Source organism: Blennius ocellaris, assembly GCF_963422515.1.
Source record: "Blennius ocellaris genome assembly, contig: SCAFFOLD_84, whole genome shotgun sequence".
In the NCBI taxonomy this organism is placed as follows: Eukaryota; Metazoa; Chordata; class Actinopteri; order Blenniiformes; family Blenniidae; genus Blennius; species Blennius ocellaris.
Genome location: NW_027661965.1, coordinates 172430 through 194929, shown reverse-complemented (window position 1 = coordinate 194929; position 22500 = coordinate 172430). Strand labels below are relative to the sequence as shown.

Genomic DNA, 22500 nt, shown 5'->3' with positions numbered 1-22500 from the left:
CTACAACTGACCCTACATCTGACCCTACAACTGACCCTACAACTGACCCTACATCTGACCCTACATCTGACCCTACAACTGACCCTACATCTGACCCTACAACTGACCCTACAACTGACCCTACATCTGACCCTACATCTGACCCTACATCTGACCCTACATCTGACCCTACAACTGACCCTACAACTGACCCTACAACTGACCCTACATCTGACCCTACATCTGACCCTACAACTGACCCTACAACTGACCCTACAACTGACCCTACATCTGACCCTACAACTGACCCTACAACTGACCCTACATCTGACCCTACATCTGACCCTACAACTGACCCTACATCTGACCCTACAACTGACCCTACAACTGACCCTACATCTGACCCTACATCTGACCCTACATCTGACCCTACATCTGACCCTACATCTGAGCCTACATCTGACCCTACATCTGACCCTACAACTGACCCTACAACTGACCCTACAACTGACCCTACATCTGACCCTACAACTGACCCTAAATCTGACCCTACATCTGACCCTACATCTGACCCTACAACTGACCCTACATCTGACCCTACAACTGACCCTACAACTGACCCTACAACTGACCCTACATCTGACCCTACAACTGACCCTACAACTGACCCTACAACTGACCCTACATCTGACCCTACAACTGACCCTACAACTGACCCTACATCTGACCCTACATCTGACCCTACAACTGACCCTACATCCAACCCTACATCCAACCCTACAACTGACCCTACAACTGACCCTACAACTGACCCTACATCTGACCCTACATCTGACCCTACATCTGACCCTACAACTGACCCTACATTGACCCTACATCTGACCCTACATCTGACCCTACAACTGACCCTACAACTGACCCTACATCTGACCCTACATCTGACCCTACAACTGACCCTACAACTGACCCTACAACTGACCCTACATCTGACCCTACAACTGACCCTAAATCTGACCCTACATCTGACCCTACATCTGACCCTACAACTGACCCTACATCTGACCCTACAACTGACCCTACATCTGACCCTACAACTGACCCTACAACTGACCCTACATCTGACCCTACATCTGACCCTACATCCAACCCTACAACTGACCCTACAATCAACCCTACAACTGACCCTACAACTGACCCTACAATCAACCCTACAATCAATCCTACATCCAACCCTACAACTGACCCTACATCTGACCCTACATCTGACCCTACATCTGACCCTACATCCAACCCTACAACTGACCCTGCAATCAACCCTACAACTGACCCTACAATCAACCCTACAATCAACCCTACAATCAATCCTACATCCAACCCTACAACTGACCCTACATCTGACCCTACAACTGACCCTACAACTGACCCTACATCCAATCCTACATCCAACCCTACATCTGACCCTACAACTGACCCTACATCCAACCCTACAACTGACCCTACAACTGACCCTACAATCAACCCTACAATCAACCCTACAACTGACCCTACAACTGACCCTACAATCAACCCTACAATCAACCCTACAACTGACCCTACAACTGACCCTACAATCAACCCTACAATCAACCCTACAACATAATAACAATGTAACTTGGTGGTTTTATTTTGACAGTCTCATAATAACAATGTAACTTGGTGGTTTTATTTTGACAGTCACATAATAACAATGTAACTTGGTGGTTTTATTTTGACAGTCACATAATAACAATGTAACTTGGTGGTTTTATTTTGACAGTCACATAATAACAATGTAACTTGGTGGTTTTATTTTGACAGTCACATAATAACAATCACATCTAATAATGTAACTTGTAAACAAAACACAATGAACCAAGATGTTGGTGCCACTAGATCCACTTTACGTACTTTGATTGAGCAAAACACACAATATTGAGTACAGTTTTATTGTAATAGATTAGAATCTAATCTTATACAGTTTTATTGTAATAGATTAGAATCTAATCTTATACAGTTTGATTTATGTTTTATTTTGATATTGGCTGCAGTTAAACTGTTTAATTCCATTATTATGACGTTGATTCAAGTATTTAGTTTAATTACCGTCGACACATTAATACTTTATCAGATTTTTAACACGCGTTCTTGTTGATACGTTACTTTTTCTGAGAGTAACTGAATCCATACCGTGTAACTTTAGTGAGAAAATGTGTTTATTTTAGACTGTTGAGATTTTATTGAGAAAGATGTTGAGGAGAGAGAGAGAGAGAGAGAGAGAGAGAGAGGGGGGGGGGGGTCGGTGTTGGGTTCCCCTCTCAGCTCTCTCTACTCAGTCGTGTCCTCGGAGCTCACGGCTGCAGGACCGGAGCGTCCCACTCGTCCCCGTCACCCGGCGTCCCCCCCCTAGCCCGTCCCCCCGGCGTCCCCCCCCCCCCCCCCCCCGGCATCCCACCCCCCCACCCCCCGCACCGTCATGACTGAATTATTTACAACTCATCCTCTACCGCATCCGGCACATTTGGACATTTGGATTAGTACCGTTATTTTTCCTTTGACGCTTTGATCTTCCTCTTTTATGTTTTACAAATATGATGAAGTGGCAGCCCAGGAAGAAGGTGAGTCTCTCTCTCTCTCTCTCTCTCTCTCTCTCTTTCTCCTCTTTCTCTCTCTCTCTCTCTCTCTCCCCAAAGTTGGAATGCCGCGCCGCGCAGCACCGCGCGGCACCGCGCGGCACCGTGCCGGATCAGCAGGTTATTTAAAACAGTGAGACATAAAGCTCAGTCACGGACACTTTATTAAAGATAATCCGTTAATAAGCGAGTTTCAGAAAGACGCTGCAGCAACGAGCCGGTTCAGGATTACTGAGGATCAGAACCCAGAGGACGGAGAGAATGTCCACAAAGACAATAAAGTCCCTGTAAAGCTGCATGTCAAGAGCCAGGGACACTCTGAAGTCCTGTAGGGACATCAGGGACACTGAGAAGTCCTGCAGGGACACCAGGGACACTGAGAAGTCCTGCAGGGACACGCTGAAGTCCTGTAGGGACACCAGGGACACTGAGAAGTCCTGCAGGGACACCAGATAACCGGTAAATTCAGTTTGAGGCTGTGTCTCGTTCTCGAACAAAACGAGTCTCAAAGCAGAAATGTGTGGAATCGTCACGTCTTCGCATTTCTTTTCATCTTTGTCACTCAATGTCCACCGCAGAGGAAACGTCTCCTGGACGACCAACCAAACAAAATAGACAGGTCATGTTTCCATGACGACATAGACAGGGTCAGGTTTCCATGACGACATAGACAGGTCATGTTTCCATGACGACATAGACAGGGTCAGGTTTCCATGACGACATAGACAGGTCATGTTTCCATGACGACATAGACAGGGTCAGGTTTCCATGACGACATAGACAGGTCAGGTTTCCATGACGACATAGACAGGTCATGTTTCCATGACGACATAGACAGGTCATGTTTCCATGACGACATAGACAGGGTCAGGTTTCCATGACGACATAGACAGGTCATGTTTCCATGACGACATAGACAGGGTCATGTTTCCATGACGACAGCTCAACAACACACCCATCATGTCTCCAGTTCCATCAGTGACGTCATGATATCGATACGTTGATGTTTACTGATCAGAACAAGTTGCTGCTGTTTGATCACGTGACCTGGTCACTACCCACAATGCATCACTGCACTGGAGACTGGAGCTGGAACTTGGAGAGAGAGAGAGAGAGAGAGAGAGAGAGAGAGAGAGAGAGAACGACGGGTTTTAGGCGTGGATAAACGACTTTTAGAAAACGACTGGTCTCAGGACTGACGGTGTTCCGTCTTCTTCCTCCACAGGCGTACTTCCGTCAGGGCGTAGCGCTGCAGCATCTTGGTCGCCATGGCGACGCGCTGGCAGCCTTCGCCTCCGGCCTGGCCCAGGACCCCAAGAGCCTCCAGCTGCTGGAGGGCCTGGTGGAGGCCGCCATGAAGTCTCCCCTCAGAGGTCTGACCTTTCACCTCTAGCGCCACGAGCAGTGGGACGTTTTCTACTGTTAAATAAACAACGTCTGATTAACAGCCTCTTGTTGTTGTTGTTGTTGTTGTTGTTGTCCCAGCGTCTCTGGAGGCGACCCTCCAGCGGCTGCAGCAGATGAAGCTGGACCGGAGTCCCTTCGTGGTGGTGTCGGTGGTCGGCCAGGAGCTGCTGACCCACGGCCTCCACGGCGCGGCGGCGGTGGCGCTGGAGGCGGGGCTAAAGATCGGCACCTGCTCCCTGAAGCTGCGCGGCTCCGTGTTGTCGGCGCTGAGCGCGGCGTACTGGTCGCTGGGCGACGGCGAGACCAGCCTGTCCTACATGCAGCAGGACCTGGACGTCAGCAGGACGCTCGGTACGACGGCCGGCCGCCGCGCGCCGCCGCCGCCACACGCCCCGGGGTCTCACCGTCACACGCTTCGTCCACAGGCGACCAGGAGGGGGAGTGCCGGGCTCACGGGAACCTCGGCTCCGCCCACTTCTCCAGGAGGAACTACAGAGAGGCGCTGGCCAATCACAGGAGGCAGCTGGTGCTCGCCATGACGCTGAAGGACAGGGAGGTGTGTGTGTGTGTGTGTGTGTGTGTGTGTGTGTGTGTGTGTGTGTGTGTGTGTGTGTGTGTGTGTGTGTGTGTGTGTTAATTCGAGGCGGTAAATTCCACTAAAGGTCAGTTTTCCTGTCTTCTGCTCACGAAGCTCCTGATTTAAGGGGACATGACGTCTTTGTCTCGTCTTCAGTCCAACATTCTATTAATAGAATCTAGAAGATCAAAGACAAACTGATGGACATAAACATTCTCATGGACTTTAATCGTTCTAACTGAATTAAACCTTTCAAATCAATTAATCAATTAACAGCAGTGTGTTTGTGACGCATGTCTGTCTTTCATCAGGTCTGTCTTTCACCGTGTCTCTGTCTTTCACCATGTCTCTGTCTTTCACCGTGTCTCTGTCTTTCACCATGTCTCTGTCTTTCACCGTGTCTCTGTCTTTCACCATGTCTGTCTTTCATCAGGTCTGTCTTTCACCGTGTCTCTGTCTTTCACCATGTCTGTCTTTCATCAGGTCTGTCTTTCACCGTGTCTGTCTTTCACCATGTCTCTGTCTTTCACCATGTCTGTCTTTCACTGTGTTTCTGTCTTTCACTGTGTTTCTGTCTTTCACCATGTCTCTGTCTTCACCATGTCTCTGTCTTTCACCATGTCTGTCTTTCACCATGTCTCTGTCTTTCACCATGTCTCCATCTTTCACCGTGTCTCTGTCTTTCACCGTGTGTCTCTCGGTGTGTCTCCAGGCGGCGTCCGACGCCCTGAGCAGCCTGGGACACGTCTACTCGTCCATCGGGGACTACCCCAACGCGCTGGCGAGCCACAAGCAGTGCGTCCTGCTGGCGCGGCAGAGACAGTGTCCCCTGGCCGAGGCCCGGCAGCTGGGGGACATGGGCGCTGTCTTCACGGCGCTGGGGGACTTCGACAACGCCGTCCAGTGTCACCAGCAGCACCTGGACATCGCCATGGTAGGCCACACCCACTCCGCTGCTCCCGCCCCCTCCTGCAGAGGAGGGTGTTGTTGTTGTTTACGCAGCAACGTCGTTTGTGTGTTTTCACTTTAGGAAGGTTCCGTGTTTAAACGTTTGAAGTGAAAACGAACCGTTTTTCTGTTTTTCGTTCCAAAAAGTTTCAAACTGTATTAATTTCTTGGAAAACCGCAGATTATAAGTCACATTTTCTCTCATTGGCTGATCTCCTTTGATCTCCTCTATGAAGAGCCTTTCATCCACTTTGTACAAAGTTTTGAGGATTTATTCAGAAACATTCAGTCGCTAACGTCCCAAAACCTCATGGATTGATCCTCTAATGACGACAAATCATCTCTGAAGGTTTCAAGGAATTCACGTTTTTGTGAAAAGTTGTATTTACATACCAATATATAAATACACACACATGAAAACATATGTTTACCCAACTGTCATTGGCGAAGGTAATGAAGTAGATTACATTGTGTAAAATTTACTTTACTCAAGTAATTTGTGGAAATAAATGTTTTTATTCTCAGAACTTTCATTGGAATATTTTTCTCTGATAAAATCCAGAGGTTTAGGTTAGGCTAGGGTTATGTTAGGGTTAGGTTAGGTTAGGTTAGGTTAGAGTTCATTTAGGGTTAGGGTTAGGTTAGGTTAGATTAGGGTTACGTTAGGGTTAGGTTACAATTAGGTTAGGTTAGGATTAGGTTAGGTTTGGGTTAGGAGAGGTTAGGGTTAGGTTGGTTATAGTTAGGTTTGGTTGGGATTAGGTTATGGTTAGGTTAGAGTTAGATTAGGGTTAGGGTTACCCTAACCTACACAGGGTTAGGGGTAGAATAGGGTTAGGTGAGGTTTGGGTTATGTTAGGTTGGGATTAGGTTATGGTTAGGTTAGGTTAGGTTAGGGGTAGATTAGGGTTAGATTAGGTTGGGGGTCGATTAGGGTTAGGCATTACTTAACCTGCACCTTTCTCTAAGACATGATGGTTGTTAGGGTTAGGTAAGGGTTAGGGTTAGGTTAGGGGTAGATTAGGGTTAGGTAAGGGGTAGTTTAGGGTTAGGGTTAGGGTTAGGTTATGGTTAGGTTAGGTTAGGGGTAGTTTAAGGTTAGATTAGGTTAGGGTTAACCTAACCTAACCTAACCACCTTTCTCTAAGACGTGAGGGTTGTTCTTGAACCCCCAGAGGTTGCAGAACCGCCACGAGGAGGCGAGGGCCTTCAGTAACCTGGGTAGTTCCTGTCACGCCCAGAGGGACTTCCACCAGGCCGGGTTCTACCACCGCCGGGTTCTGGACCTGGCCCTCCAGACCAACGACCGCGCCGTCCAGATGAGGGCCCACGCCGGGCTGGGCCACGCCGCCCGCTGCATGCAGGTCAGTACAGAGCGTCTCTGGGCCGGGCGGACCGGGGGGGTCGGGGGGGGGGGGGCCGGGAAGGACCGGGGGGGTCGGGGGGGCTGACGGGCTGTTTGTGACGTCAGGACCTGGACCGGGCCCAGCAGCACCACCAGGACCAGCTGCTCATCGCCCAGGAGCTGCAGGACCGGGCGGCGCAGGGCCGCGCCTCCTCCAACCTGGGTAGGGTCCACTACCTTACCTCCTGTATATTATGGGATGTAGAAATGAAACCCTAACGCTTAGAGTAGGGTTAGGGTTAGGACGACTGTTGTTCTGGAGGACGACTGTTGTTCTGGAGGACGACTGTTGTTCTGGAGGAGGGTTGTTGTTCTGGAGGAGGGTTGTTGTTCTGGAGGAGGGTTGTTGTTCTGGAGGATGACTGTTGTTCTGGAGGAGGGTTGTTGTTCAGGAGGAGGGTTGTTGTTCTGGAGGACGACTGTTGTTCTGGAGGAGGGTTGTTGTTCAGGAGGAGGGTTGTTGTTCTGGAGGACAACTGTTGTTCAGGAGGAGGGTTGTTGTTCTGGAGGAGGGTTGTTGTTCTGGAGGACGACTGTTGTTCAGGAGGAGGGTTGTTGTTCAGGAGGAGGGTTGTTGTTCTGGAGGACAACTGTTGTTCAGGAGGAGGGTTGTTGTTCAGGAGGAGGGTTGTTGTTCTGGAGGACAACTGTTGTTCAGGAGGAGGGTTGTTGTTCTGGAGGACAACTGTTGTTCAGGAGGAGGGTTGTTGTTCTGGAGGAGGGTTGTTGTTCTGGAGGACGACTGTTGTTCAGGAGGAGGGTTGTTGTTCTGGAGGAGGGTTGTTGTTCTGGAGGACGACTGTTGTTCTGGAGGAGGGTTGTTGTTCTGGAGGAGGGTTGTTGTTCTGGAGGACGACTGTTGTTCAGGAGGAGGGTTGTTGTTCTGGAGGAGGGTTGTTGTTCTGGAGGACGACTGTTGTTCTGGAGGAGGGTTGTTGTTCAGGAGGAGGGTTGTTGTTCTGGAGGACAACTGTTGTTCAGGAGGAGGGTTGTTGTTCTGGAGGACAACTGTTGTTCAGGAGGAGGGTTGTTGTTCAGGAGGAGGGTTGTTGTTCTGGAGGACAACTGTTGTTCAGGAGGAGGGTTGTTGTTCTGGAGGACAACTGTTGTTCAGGAGGAGGGTTGTTGTTCTGGAGGACAACTGTTGTTCAGGAGGAGGGTTGTTGTTCTGGAGGAGGGTTGTTGTTCTGGAGGACGACTGTTGTTCAGGAGGAGGGTTGTTGTTCTGGAGGAAGGTTGTTGTTCTGGAGGACGACTGTTGTTCTGGAGGAGGGTTGTTGTTCTGGAGGAGGGTTGTTGTTCTGGAGGACGACTGTTGTTCTGGAGGAGGGTTGTTGTTCAGGAGGAGGGTTGTTGTTCTGGAGGACGACTGTTGTTCTGGAGGAGGGTTGTTGTTCTGGAGGAGGGTTGTTGTTCTGGAGGACGACTGTTGTTCAGGAGGAGGGTTGTTGTTCTGGAGGACGACTGTTGTTCAGGAGGAGGGTTGTTGTTCAGGAGGAGGGTTGTTGTTCTGGAGGACAACTGTTGTTCAGGAGGAGGGTTGTTGTTCTGGAGGAGGGTTGTTGTTCTGGAGGACGACTGTTGTTCTGGAGGAGGGTTGTTGTTCAGGAGGAGGGTTGTGGTTCTGGAGGAGGGTTGTGGTTCTGGAGGACGACTGTTGTTCAGGAGGACGACTGTTGTTCTGGAGGAGGGTTGTTGTTCTGGAGGACGACTGTTGTTCAGGAGGACGACTGTTGTTCTGGAGGAGGGTTGTTGTTCAGGAGGAGGGTTGTGGTTCTGGAGGAGGGTTGTGGTTCTGGAGGACGACTGTTGTTCAGGAGGACGACTGTTGTTCTGGAGGAGGGTTGTTGTTCTGGTCATGTGACCTCGGCAGCGTCTCTCTTGACAAACAACTCATGTTTTATTGATTCGGTTCAAGTTTCTGTGGCTGCAGTGAAATCTGAGAGTCTGCTGAGTTGACAGGTGTGTGTGTGTGTGTGTGTGTGTGTGTGTGTGTGTGTGTGTGTGTGTGTGTGTGTGTGTGTGTGTGTGTGTGTGTGTGTGTGTGTGTGTGTGTGTGTGTGTGTGTGTGTGTGTGTGTGTGTGTGTGTGTGTGGTAGTAGAACTTAAACAGCACTAATAACAATCCTACTTGGTGCTTTTATTTTGGCGGTCACTCTAACACAGTCCAGCAGAATGTCCCCGTCGTCTCCCTGTGAAGCTGCTGGTCCTCTGGTGTCCTGCAGGGATCGTCCACCAGATGAAGGGGGACTACGAGACGGCGCTGACGCTCCACCAGGCTCACCTGTCGGCGGCCCAGGAGCTCGGCGACCTCGGCGCGCAGGGCCGCGCCTACGGCAACATGGGCATCGCCCACCACGCCCTGGGGGCCTACGAGCAGGCGGTCCGGTTCCACCGGCAGGAGCTGCAGGTGTCCCTGGAGGCGAGTCCCCGGAGCTGAGAGGACGGACGCTGAGAGGACGGACGTCTCAACGTGTCTGTGTTCCAGGTGAATGACCGTCCGTCGCAGGCGTCCACCCACGGTAACCTGGCGGTGGCCTACCAGGCGCTGGGGGCCCAGGACGGCGCCCTGCAGCACTACCGCCACCACCTGGCCCTCGCCCGGGAGCTCCGGGACGCCCAGAGCCAGGCCAGAGCGCTGGGTGAGGCACGCCACGCCACGCCATGCCACGCCACGCCACAACACGCCACGCCACGCCACGCCACGCCACACCACGCCACAACACGCCACGCCACACCACGCCACGCCACGCCACGCGACAACATGCCACGCCACGCCACAACACACCACAACACGCCACAACACACCACAACACGCCACAACACGCTACGCCACAACACGCCACGCCACAACACGCAACAACACGCCACGCCACGCCACAACACGCCACGCCACACCACGCCACGCCACGCCACACCGCGCCACGCCACGCCACGCAACAACACGCCACGCCACGCCACAACACGCCACGCCGCGCCACAACACGCCACAACACGCCACGCCGCGCCACGCCACAACACGCCACGCCACAACACGCCACAACACGCCACGCCGCGCCACAACACGCCACGCCACGCCACAACACGCCACGCCACTACACGCCACGCCACAACACGCCACGCCACTACACGCCACGCCACACCACGCCACGCCACGCCACGCGACAACATGCCACGCCACGCCACAACACACCACAACACGCCACAACACACCACAACACGCCACAACACGCTACGCCACAACACGCCACGCCACGCCACGCCACAACACGCCACGCCACGCCACAACACGCCACGCCACACCACGCCACGCCACGCCACACCGCGCCACGCCACGCCACGCAACAACACGCCACGCCACGCCACAACACGCCACGCCGCGCCACAACACGCCACAACACGCCACGCCGCGCCACGCCACAACACGCCACGCCACAACACGCCACAACACGCCACGCCGCGCCACAACACGCCACGCCACGCCACAACACGCCACGCCACTACACGCCACGCCACAACACGCCACGCCACTACACGCCACGCCACACCACGCCACGCCACGCCACGCGACAACATGCCACGCCACGCCACAACACACCACAACACGCCACAACACACCACAACACGCCACAACACGCTACGCCACAACACGCCACGCCACAACACGCAACAACACGCCACGCCACGCCACAACACGCCACAACACGCCACGCCACGCCACGCCACAACACGCCACGCCACAACACGCCACGCCACTACACGCCACGCCACAACACGCCACAACACGCCACGCCACAACACGCCACGCCACAACACGCCACAACACGCCACGCCGCGCCACAACACGCCACGCCACACCCCTTCCCTACATGTAACCAGGAAGTGTTCACCTTTGTCTGGCAGCCAACCTGGGAAACTTCCACAGCTGGAGAGGAGAGTACGGCCAGGCCCTACCGTACTACCAGCAGTACCTGGCTCTGGCTCCGGGGCTGCAGGACCTGGAGGGGGAGGGGCGGGTCTGCCACCACCTGGGCTACGCCCACTACCGCCTGGGGCAGTACCGGGACGCCGTCAGGTGGGAGGCGGGAACCCCCACACCTCGTGGTGCTGCTGGACGTACGTGACGGACGAATGTCTCTAATCCGTGTCCCAGGTACTACGAGCAAGGTCTGGCTCTGGCCCAGGACCTCCAGGACAAGTTGTCCCAGGCCAAGGCCTACTGTAACCTGGGTCTGGCCCACAAGGCGCTGGGGGACTTCAGCCGGGCCCACGAGTGTCAGACCTCCCTGCTGTCCACCGCCCGGGCTCTAGGGGACACCCAGGTGACCCACCTGTCCACCGAGGACACGTCACACCTGTCCACCGGGGACACATCACACCGTCACACCTGTGCACCGAGGACACGTCACACCTGTCCACCGAGGGCACATCACACCGTCACACCTGTCCACCGGGGACACGGCACACTGTCACACCTGTCCACCGAGGACACGTCACACCTGTCCACCGGGGACACGTCACACCTGTCCACCGGGGACACATCACACCGTCACACCTGTCCACCGAGGACACGTCACACCTGTCCACCGAGGGCACATCACACCGTCACACCTGTCCACCGGGGACACGGCACACTGTCACACCTGTCCACCGAGGACACGTCACACCTGTCCACCGGGGACACGTCACACCTGTCCACCAGGGACACATCACACCGTCACACCTGTCCACCGAGGACACGTCACACCTGTCCACCGGGGACACATCACACCGTCACACCTGTCCACCGAGGACACGTCACACCTGTCCACCGAGGGCACATCACACCGTCACACCTGTCCACCGGGGACACGGCACACTGTCACACCTGTCCACCGAGGACACGTCACACCTGTCCACCGGGGACACGTCACACCTGTCCACCAGGGACACATCACACCGTCACACCTGTCCACCGAGGACACGTCACACCTGTCCACCGGGGACACATCACACCGTCACACCTGTCCACCGAGGACACGTCACACCTGTCCACCGAGGGCACATCACACCGTCACACCTGTCCACCGGGGACACGGCACACTGTCACACCTGTCCACCGAGGACACGTCACACCTGTCCACCGGGGACACGTCACACCTGTCCACCGGGGACACATCACACCGTCACACCTGTCCACCGAGGACACGTCACACCTGTCCACCGAGGGCACATCACACCGTCACACCTGTCCACCGGGGACACGGCACACTGTCACACCTGTCCACCGAGGACACGTCACACCTGTCCACCGGGGACACGTCACACCTGTCCACCGGGGACACATCACACCGTCACACCTGTCCACCGAGGGCACATCACACCGTCACACCTGTCCACCGAGGACACGTCACACCTGTCCACCGGGGACACGTCACACCTGTCCACCGAGGACACATCACACCTGTCCACCGAGGACACATCACACAGGATAAATTAGGAGTTGGACTGTAATTTAGGTTTAACGTGGATCAAAGAGTGAAGCAGCCTTTGTGATGTAACGTCTCTCTAGTCTAACCTGGTCCCATGTGACGGTTCCCTGCCAGGCCGTCTTCAGGGCTCTGGGGAACCTGGGCGACGTGTGTGTGTGTCGCGGCGACCTGCCGGCGGCCGCTAGCTTCCACCAGCAGCAGCTAGCGCTAGCGCAGGGAGGCGGCCAGCCCAAGATGGAGGCCGACGCCCTGTCCGCCCTGGGGACCGTCCACAGGTAACCTCTGTCCACCGTCTCCGCAAACACCACGACTCAGCACGAAGTCTGGTGTTTGAGGCGGAAGATGCTCTATAACCCGATGCCCCGCCCCTCCACCCCCCAGACTCCTCCATCAGCTGGACTCGGCCCTGACCTTCCACAGCCAGGAGTTGACCCTGCGTAGGGCCCAGGGTGACCAGCAGGGGGAGTGCCGGGCGCTGGGCCACCTGGCGGCGGTGCACATGGCCCTGGGCGACTACGTCAGCAGCCTCCGGGGCTACGAGGCCCAGCTGGGCCTGGCGCGGGGGCTGCGGGACGCCGGCCTGGAGGCGCAGGTCCACGGCAACATGGGCATCGCCAAGATGAACCTGGGGGCGCCGGAGGACGCCGTGGGCCACCTGGAGCAGCAGCTCGCCGCGCTGCAGCAGCTGGGCGGCGACGGCGGCGTGCTGCAGCGCGGCCGCGCCTTGGGGAACCTGGCGGCCTGCTACGACGCCCTGGGCGACCACGAGGAGGCCGTACGGTACTACGAGCAGTACCTGGCGGTGGCCCAGGCCCTGGGCCAGGTCCAGGACCAGGAGAAGGCCTACCGGGGACTGGGCGGCGCACACAGGTCTGTGGGGACGAGCCGGGACACGTCCAGTCCTGGACTGTCTCTGCCTGTCTCTGTCTCTTTATTACCTAGATGTTATAGTAGCTTCTAGTAGCTTCTAGTAGCTTTTAGTAGCTTTTAGCAGCTTCTAGTAGCTTTTAGTAGCTTCTAGTAGCTTCTAGTAGCTTCTAGTAGCTTTTAATAGCTTCTAGTAGCTTCTAGCAGCTTCTAGTAGCTTCTAGTAGCTTCTGATAGCTTCTAGTAGCTTCTAGTAGCTTCTACTAGCTTTTAGTAGCTTCTAGTAGCTTCTAGTAGCTTCTGATAGCTTCTAGTAGCTTTTAGTAGCTTCTAGTAGCTTCTAGTACCTTCTAGTAGCTTTTAGTAGCTTCTAGTAGCTTCTAGTAGCTTTTAGTAGCTTCGAGTAGCTTCTACTAGCTTTTAGTAGTTTCTACTAGCTTCTAGTAGTTTCTAGTAGCTACTAGTAGCTACTAGTAGCTTCTAGTAGCTTCTAGTAGCTTTTAGTAGCTTTAAGTAGCTTCTAGTAGCTTCTAGTAGCTTTTAGTAGCTTCTGATAGCTTCTAGTAGCTTCTAGTAGCTTCTAGTAGCTTTCAGTAGCTTCTAGTAGCTTTTAGTAGCTTCTGATAGCTTCTAGTAGCTTTTAGTAGCTTTAAGTAGCTTCTAGTAGCTTTTAGTAGCTTCTGATAGCTTCTAGTAGCTTTTAGTAGCTTTAAGTAGCTTCTAGTAGCTTCTAGTAGCTTCTAGTAGCTTCTAGTGGAGAAGCGCCATTGTTCTTAGTGTGACCCCCCCTCCCCCTCCCCCCCAGGTCCCTGGGCAGCCTCCAGCAGGCTCTGGTGTGCCTGGAGAAGCGCCTGGTTGTGGCCCATGAGCAAGGCGGGGGCAAGGCGGAGGCGTACGGCGAGCTGGGGGCTCTGCACTGCCGGCTGGGGAACTACGAGCAGGCGCTGTCCTGCCTGGAGCGCCAGCTGAGCACCGCCCGCTCCGCCGGGGTGAGGAGCACCTTCAGGTGTTGGAGGAGGTGGGAGGGGCTTCTGTTTCCATGGCAACGCTCTCAAACCTGCTTCCCCCCGCAGGACGAATCCCTGGAGGCCGAGGCCAGCGACGCTCTGGGAGAAGTTTATCAGCTGATGGCCGACAACGAGACGGCGCTGCAGGTCGGTAACCTAACCTGAGGTCGCTAAGCTAACCTAACCTAACCCTCTAACCCTAACCTTCCCTAACCTAGCCTAACCTAACCTAACCTAACCTAACCTAACCTAACCTAACCTAACCTTAACCTAACCCTCTAACCCTAACCTAGCCTAACCTAACCTAACCTAACCTAACCTAGCCTAACCTAACCTACCCTAACCTAGCCTAGCCTAACCTAACCTAACCTTAACCTAACCCTCTAACCCTAACCTAACCTAACCTAACCTAACCTAACCTAACCCTCTAACCCTAACCTAGCCTAACCTAACCTAACCTAACCTAACCTAACCTAACCCTCTAACCCTAACCTAGCCTAACCTAACCTAACCTAACCTAACCTAACCTAACCTTAACCTAACCTAACCTAACCTAACCTTAACCTAACCTAACCTAACCTAACCCTATCAGCTGATGGCCGACAACGAGACGGTGCTGCAGGTCGGTAACCTAACCTGAGGTCACTAAGCTAACCTTAACCTAACCCTCTAACCCTAACCTAACCCAAGGTCCCTAACCTAACCTAACCTAACCTAACCTAACCTAACCTAGCCTAACCTAACCTAACCTAACCTAGCCTAGCCTAACCTAACCTAACCTAACCTAACCTAACCTAACCTTAACCTAACCTAACCTAACCTAACCTAACCCTAACCTAACCTAACCTAACCTAACCCTCTAACCCTAACCTAGCCTAACCTAACCTAACCTAACCTAACCTAACCTAACCTTAACCTAACCTAACCTAACCTAACCTTAACCTAACCTAACCTAACCCTATCAGCTGATGGCCGACAACGAGACGGTGCTGCAGGTCGGTAACCTAACCTGAGGTCACTAAGCTAACCTTAACCTAACCCTCTAACCCTAACCTAACCCAAGGTCCCTAACCTAACCTAACCTAACCTAACCTAGCCTAACCTAACCTACCCTAACCTAGCCTAGCCTAACCTAACCTAACCTAACCTAACCTAACCTAACCTTAACCTAACCTAACCTAACCTAACCCTAACCTAACCTTAACCTAACCTAACCTAACCTAACCTAACCCTCTAACCCTAACCTAGCCTAACCTAGCCTAACCTAACCTAACCTTAACCTAACCTAACCTAACCTAACCTAACCTAGCCTAGCCTAGCCTAGCCTAGCCGCTCCCCCTGCGGCCCAGCGTTGACGGTGCTCCTCCCTGCAGTGGCACCAGAGGGCGCTGGAGCTCTCGGAGCAGACGGGCTGCAGGAGGAGCCAGGGCCGTTCCTACGGTAACCTGGGTCTGACCTGCGAGGCTCTGGGGAGGTACGACCGCGCCTTGCTCTTCCAGGAGCAGCACCTCAGTGTGGCGGCGCAGACCAACGACCTGCTCGGCAAAACGCTGGCCTACGGGAGCCTGGGGAGGACACACCACGCCCTGCACAACTACACCCAGGCTGTCATGTACCTGCAGGAAGGTGAGGGGTGGAGGTGGAGGTGGAGGAGGTGGTGGTGGAGGTGGAGATCCTTTGATGTCCTCCTCTGATGTCCTCCTCTGATGTCCTCCTCTGTCTCCTCTTCTGTCTCCTCTGTCTCCTCTTCTGTCTCCTCTGTCTCCTCCTCTGATGTCCTCCTCTGTCTCCTCCTCTGTCTCATCCTCTGTCTCCTCCTCTGTCTCCTCCTCTGTCTCCTCATCTGATGTCCTCCTCCGTCTCCTCTTCTGTCTCCTCTGTCTCCTCATCTGATGTCCTCCTCTGTCTCCTCTTCTGTCTCCTCTGTCTCCTCCTCTGATGTCCTCCTCTGTCTCCTCCTCTGTCTCCTCCTCTGTCTCCTCATCTGATGTCCTCCTCCGTCTCCTCTTCTGTCTCCTCTGTCTCCTCCTCTGTCTCCTCATCTGATGTCCTCCTCTGTCTCCTCTTCTGTCTCCTCTGTCTCCTCCTCTGTCTCTTCCTCTGATGTCCTCCTCTGTCTCCTCTTCTGTCTCCTCTGTCTCCTCCTCTGTCTCCTCATCTGATGTCCTCCTCTGATGTCCTCCTCTGTCTCCTCTTCTGTCTCCTCTGTCTCCTCCTCTGTCTCCTCCTCTGTCTCCTCCTCAGGTCTTCGTCTAGCAGAGCAGTTAGGACGTCGAGAGGACGAAGCGAAGGTCCGCCATCGTCTGGGTCTGTCTCTGTGGGCCGGAGGGAACCTGGAGGAGGCGCAGCTCCAGGTACCTGGACCTGTGACTCCAGGGGGACCTGGTCCTCCTGCTCCTCCTGCTCCTCCTCCTGCTCCTCCTCCTCCTCCTCCTGTTCCTCCTGCTCCTCCTCCTCCTCCTCCTGCTCCTCCTCCTGCTCCTCCTGCTCCTCCTCCTGCTCCTCCTCCTCCTGCTCCTCCTCCTCCTCCTGCTCCTCCTCCTCCTGCTCCTGCTCCTCCTCCTCAGTGACTATTGTATCAGAGTACTGTAGAGAAGGCAGGTTGAGGTCTGCAGTGCCCCCCAGTGGAGAACAGTGTCACTGCAGGCTAAGCTCATGGAGGACTCTGTAGACCAGATCCAGTCCAGGACCAAAGTCCTCCTGCTGTGTTTCAGCTGGACAGAGCGTCTGTCCTGTTTGAGGACATCCGTCACGAGACGCAGCACAGCCCGGACTACAAGCTGTCCCTGTTCCACCTGCAGACCAGCTCCTACCAGGCCCTGCAGAGAGTCCTCGTCAGCCTGGGTGAGCGCCGCCGCCGCCACCGCCACCGCTGCCACATCCGCCGCCACCGCAACCCCCGCCGCCGCCTCAACCGCCTCAGACTGGTTTTTCACCTGTTGAGACCTTTTAGCCTGGTTTAGGACCTGTTGATATTGGCTTTAGACCAGTTTAATCATTTGGGACCTGTTTAGCCAGGTTTGGACTGTCTAGCCAGGTTTGGACCTGTTTAGCCAGGTTTGGACTGTCTAGCCAGGTTTGGACCTGTTTAGCCAGGTTTGGACTGTCTAGCCAGGTTTGGACCTGTTTAGCCAGGTTTGGACTGTCTAGCCAGGTTTGGACCTGTCCAGCCAGGTTTGGACTGTCTAGCCAGGTTCGGACTGTCCAGCCAGGTTTGGACCTGTCCAGCCAGGTTTGGACTGTCCAGCCAGGTATAGACCTGTCCAGCCAGGTTTGGACTGTCCAGCCAGGTTTGGACCTGTCCAGCCAGGTTTGGACCTGTCCAGCCAGGTTTGGACTGTCTAGCCAGGTATAGACCTGTCTAGCCAGGTTTGGACCGGTCTAGCCAGGTATAGACCTGTCTAGCCAGGTTTGGACCGGTCTAGCCAGGGCTGGACTGGTTCAGGTCCCTGTCCAGACCTGTCTCCAGCAGCCCCTCACCTCCTGCCGTGTCGCCGTCAGGCCGCCACGACGAGGCGCTAGCCATCGCGGAGCGAGGCCGGACGCGAGAGTTCGCCGACCTGCTGGTGGAGCGGCAGAACGGGAGGCGCCAGGCGGCGGCGACCTCTGACCCCTACGCCCCCGTCACGGTGGAGCACCTCCTGGAGACGGTGGACGGGCAGAGGGCCGTGGTGCTGTACTTCTCCCTGGCCGGGGGCTTCCTGTACAGCTGGCTCATCGCCCCGGGCTCAGGTCAGGCTAACGCTAACGCTAACTGGACTGCTAGCTGTAGCATTAGCCACAAGTGTTGTTTCAGCAGTTATAATGTCACTAAGCTCCTCTTAAACTCGTCTTCCTCCTCTAACACCAGATTATAGACATACGGCGAATAGAAGCCAGCCTCCTGCATACAGTTAGCATGTTAGCATGTTGCTAACACACTGCTGTTCCTCAAAACGCTGCAACAGGAATTGTGAAGTTTAACGAGGTTTATCTGGGGGAGGCCGGCCTGGAGGAGTTTCAGGAGGACAGCGGGAGTCCACACGGCAGAGGAGGAGGAGGAGGAGGAGCAGGAGGAGGAGCAGAAGGAGGTCCCATGTCTCTGGAGCAGTACATCAGCGAGGCCCGGGAGGCTCTGGGAGTGGACGGCCTTCACAGCAGGTAATGATGCCTGGACGCTTCCGCTTGTCGACAGACAGGGAATCGAACCTGCAACCTTCCGACTGACAGGCGACGCGTCCCGAGTCCCGCCGCTGTCCACCGTCCAGCGGTTTGAGACTGACGTGTCGTCCTGCAGGGTTTGTCCCGGCAGTGAGACGGACAGCGAGGCTGGAGACCAGCTGGAGCCGGCCGCCGCCCACCTGACCACTGGCTCCGCCCACCTGACCACTGGCTCCGCCCCCAGGGGGTTCCTCCGCCCGCCGTCCAGGAACCGCCTCCTCCACAGCTCACCGTAATAACAATCCTACTTGGTGGTTTTATTTTGACAGTCACCGTAATAACAATCCTACTTGGTGGTTTTATTTTGACAGTCACCGTAAGAACAATCCTACTTGGTGGTTTTATTTTGACAGTCACCGTAATAACAATCCTACTTGGTGGTTTTATTTTGACAGTCACCGTAAGAACAATCCTACTTGGTGGTTTTATTTTGACAGTCACCGTAATAACAATCCTACTTGGTGGTTTTATTTTGACAGTCACCGTAATAACAATCCAACTTGGTGGTTTTATTTTGACAGTCACCGTAAGAACAATCCTACTTGGTGGTTTTATTTTGACAGTCACCGTAATAACAATCCTACTTGGTGGTTTTATTTTGACAGTCACCGTAATAACAATCCTACTTGGTGGTTTTATTTTGACAGTCACCGTGATAACAATCCTACTTGGTGGTTTTATTTTGACAGTCACCGTGATAACAATCCTACTTGGTGGTTTTATTTTGACAGTCACCGTGATAACAATCCTACTTGGTGGTTTTATTTTGACAGTCACCGTGATAACAATCCTACTTGGTGGTTTTATTTTGACAGTCACCGTGATAACAATCCAATGTGGAACTTCCACCACATTTATATGTGGTATATTGTTCTCTGCTGTGTGTGTGTGTGTGTGTGTGTGTGTGTGTGTGTGTGTGTGTGTGTGTGTGTGTGTGTGTGTGTGTGTGTGTGTGTGTGTGAGAGTTTGAATCCTGACCCAGCCTGTCTCAGTAGCGTCTCCATGTCCTCAGGGTTTATCATGACTCAGCAGTTTCCTCCTGCAGGAGCTGCCGGAGCGTCTCCAGCGCCACCTTGTCTCCGGGGACGGACGCCTCGTCTCCTGCTCTGCGCCGCCCCGGCCCCATGAGCAAGGCTCCGCTCCGAGCGCTGTACGACCTGCTCGTAGGGCCCATGGAGGGGGTAGGTCGCCCAGCGGGGGGGTCGTCCTCCACCCCCCCCCTGGAGCCCCCCCCGCTGACCGGCTGCGTCTGTCTGCAGGGCCTGATGCACGGCGGGGGGGGGCCGGCGGGCCCCCGCCAGCTCGTCCTGGTGCTGGAGGGAGACCTGTACCTGGTCCCCTTCGCCTTGCTCAAGGGCAGCTCCTCCAACGAGTTCCTGTACGAGCGCTTCAGCCTGATCGCCGTCCCGTCGCTCGCCGGCCTCAGAGCCCCCGCCAAGGTGACGCATGTCCAGGTTGAACAAGATGTTTGTGTTTCACGTCTAAATCTTCAGCTCTTTGATTCAATGATTGTGGACGCCCCCGCAGCCCCCCCCTCGCCGCAGTGGCCCCGGCGGAGGCTCGGTGGCCGCGGTGGTCGGGGCCCCCCGCCTGCCCCCCAGCGTCATGGACCGCTGGCTGTGGGGGCCGCTGCCCTCGGCCCTGGACGAGGCCCGGTGGCTGGGGGAGCAGCTGGGCTGCCGGCCCCTGACGGGGGCCCGGGCCACCAAGGAGGGGGCGCTGGCGGCCCTGAGCCGGGCGGAGTGCGTCCACTTCGCCACCCACGTCTCCTGGAAGCTGGCCGCCCTGGTGCTGGCCCCCGGCCCGGGGGGGGCCACGGCGAGGCCGAGGAGTCCGAGCCGGCCGGGGGGACTGAGGGACGAGGACGGCGAGGACGGCGAGGACGGGGACAGTCTGTGTGACGGTCCGCCGCTTCACGACTTCCTGCTGACGGCCGCCGACGTCCTGGACCTCCGTCTCTCCGTCAGACTGGTGGTGCTGCGGTGAGAACCTGTCCCCCGAGCGTCCTCCGGGTCTCTACACAGTCAGGACACGTTGACACGTCCCCGGTCCAGGAGACCCGGGACGTTTGTCTTCACTCACACATAAACCAGCTACGACTCCTGGAAGCTCCGCCCACCGTGGGGCCAACCTGTCCTCTGGTTGCCTCTAAAGGCCTGAAGGCGGATCTTTAGGTCACGATTTGTGACTTCCTGTTTAGTTTTTGTCCAGGATTCTGATTGGCTCTCAGGGCTTCATGCTTCTTGCTGCACTGCCCCCTGCAGGCTGTGCGGCTCACAGCAGCTCTGAACCAGATGTTTCTAGTAGAACTGGGTGACGTGTAAACGTGGCCTTCGGCTCCCAGGGTGGAGCTTTTTGAAAACTGCTCGGGCTCTGCCGCCTTGTAGAAGAAATGAAAACTAAATTGATGACAGAAATGCACTGCAGGCTGGTCGTGGCTGGTCTGCACATGCTCAGTCCGCCTCCAGCATGTTGTAGTAGAGGTTCTCCGTCACACCGTCCACGTCCTCATCCGTCACCACGATCTGACGTAAACAGCGTTTCTCCAGAGAGTTCAGGAAACACGTGACTTTCCCGTCCGTCCCTTCGCCCGTCGTACAAAGTGAACGGCCGTACGTGTGGCGTGTTGCAGGTCGTACCCGGAGTCCAGCGGCAGGGTGACGGCGGACGGCCTGGTGGGTCTGACCCGGGCCTTCCTGGCGGCGGGGGTCCGGTGTGTGTGCGCCCCCCTGTGGCCGGTGCCGGCCGCCGCCTCCCGGCTCTTCACGCACGCCTTCTACGCGGCGCTGCTGCGCGGCGGCGCGGCCGGCGCGGCGCTGGGCGAGGCCATGAAGACGCTGCGGGGCAGCGAGCTCTTCTCACACCCGTCCAACTGGGCCGGTGAGCAGCGGCGCCGCCCCCCCCCCCCCCCGGAGCCGGCGGGGGGCGGGGCCGGCGTCTCACGTGTGTCCTCCCCCAGGTTACACGCTGGTCGGCAGCGACGTGAAGCTCAACAGCCACGTGTCCCTGGTGGCCCAGGCGCTGGGGGACATCCTGCAGCGGCCGGACAGAGCCCGGGACGCCCTGAGAGTCCTGCTGCACCTGGTGAGACACTGTCTTCACACCGTGTGTCTGTCCAACAGTCTGTCTGTCCAACAGTCTGTCTGTCCAACATCTCTGTCTGTCCAACATCTCTGTCTGTCCAACAGTCTGTCTGTCCAACATCTCTGTCTGTCCAACAATATGTCTGTCCAACAATATGTCTGTCCAACATCTCTGTCTGTCCAACAGTCTGTCTGTCCAACAGTCTGTCTGTCCAACAGTCTGTCTGTCCAACATCTATGTCTGTCCAACATCTCTGTGTGTCCAACAGTCTGTCTGTCCAACATCTCTGTCTGTCCAACAGTCTGTCTGTCCAACATCTCTGTGTGTCCAACAATATGTCTGTCCAACATCTCTGTGTGTCCAACAGTCTGTCTGTCCAACAGTCTGTCTGTCCAACATCTCTGTGTGTCCAACAGTCTGTCTGTCCAACATCTCTGTGTGTCCAACAGTCTGTCTGTCCAACATCTCTGTGTGTCCAACATCTCTGTCTGTCCAACATCTCTGTGTGTCCAACAATAAACTGGACTAAACGATCGTAGCGTTTTGGGTTGGATGGTTCTGTCTCTCAGACCTGGACCTGGATCACAGCATGTTAAATCTGGCAGTGGCAGGAAGTGACATGGTGACAGGAAGTGACATGGTGACAGGAAGTGACATGGTGACAGGAAGTGACATGGTGAACGCTGCCCCCTGCAGGTGGAGAAGAGTCTGCAGCGCCTCCACAGCGGCCAGTCTCACCCCATGTACACGTCCCAGCAGAGCGTGGACAACAAGGTCAGCAGTCGTCCTCCGTCTTTGACCGGCGTCCTCCAGGCGTCCTCCAGGCGTCCTCCAGGCGTCCTCCAGGTGTCCTCCAGGCGTCCTCTGCTCACGTGTCTCGTCTCTGCCGGTGAAGGTCGGCGGTGTG

General features: G+C 55.3%; 1 protein-coding gene across 1 annotated transcript in view; it reads left to right on the top strand.

Annotated features, from left to right (window-relative positions):
- Positions 1-22500, top strand: part of ttc28 (tetratricopeptide repeat domain 28) — a gene marked incomplete at its 5' end in the record, with an annotated part of 34341 nt that overhangs the window by 2261 nt on the left and 9580 nt on the right. Inside the window, 27 exon segments of the mRNA XM_080521960.1 lie at positions 3853-4000; positions 4113-4385; positions 4460-4590; positions 5324-5545; positions 6735-6923; positions 7031-7127; positions 9190-9386; positions 9453-9606; positions 10868-11039; positions 11118-11286; positions 12550-12710; positions 12817-13305; positions 14108-14291; positions 14376-14456; positions 15683-15935; positions 16554-16663; positions 17024-17153; positions 17811-18041; positions 18257-18449; positions 18586-18741; positions 19555-19690; positions 19769-19948; positions 20037-20491; positions 21142-21389; positions 21469-21593; positions 22290-22367; positions 22489-22500. The exon segment at positions 22489-22500 is cut by the window's right edge and continues 151 nt beyond it. Coding sequence (XP_080378086.1) covers positions 3853-4000; positions 4113-4385; positions 4460-4590; positions 5324-5545; positions 6735-6923; positions 7031-7127; positions 9190-9386; positions 9453-9606; positions 10868-11039; positions 11118-11286; positions 12550-12710; positions 12817-13305; positions 14108-14291; positions 14376-14456; positions 15683-15935; positions 16554-16663; positions 17024-17153; positions 17811-18041; positions 18257-18449; positions 18586-18741; positions 19555-19690; positions 19769-19948; positions 20037-20491; positions 21142-21389; positions 21469-21593; positions 22290-22367; positions 22489-22500 — 4974 coding nt within the window.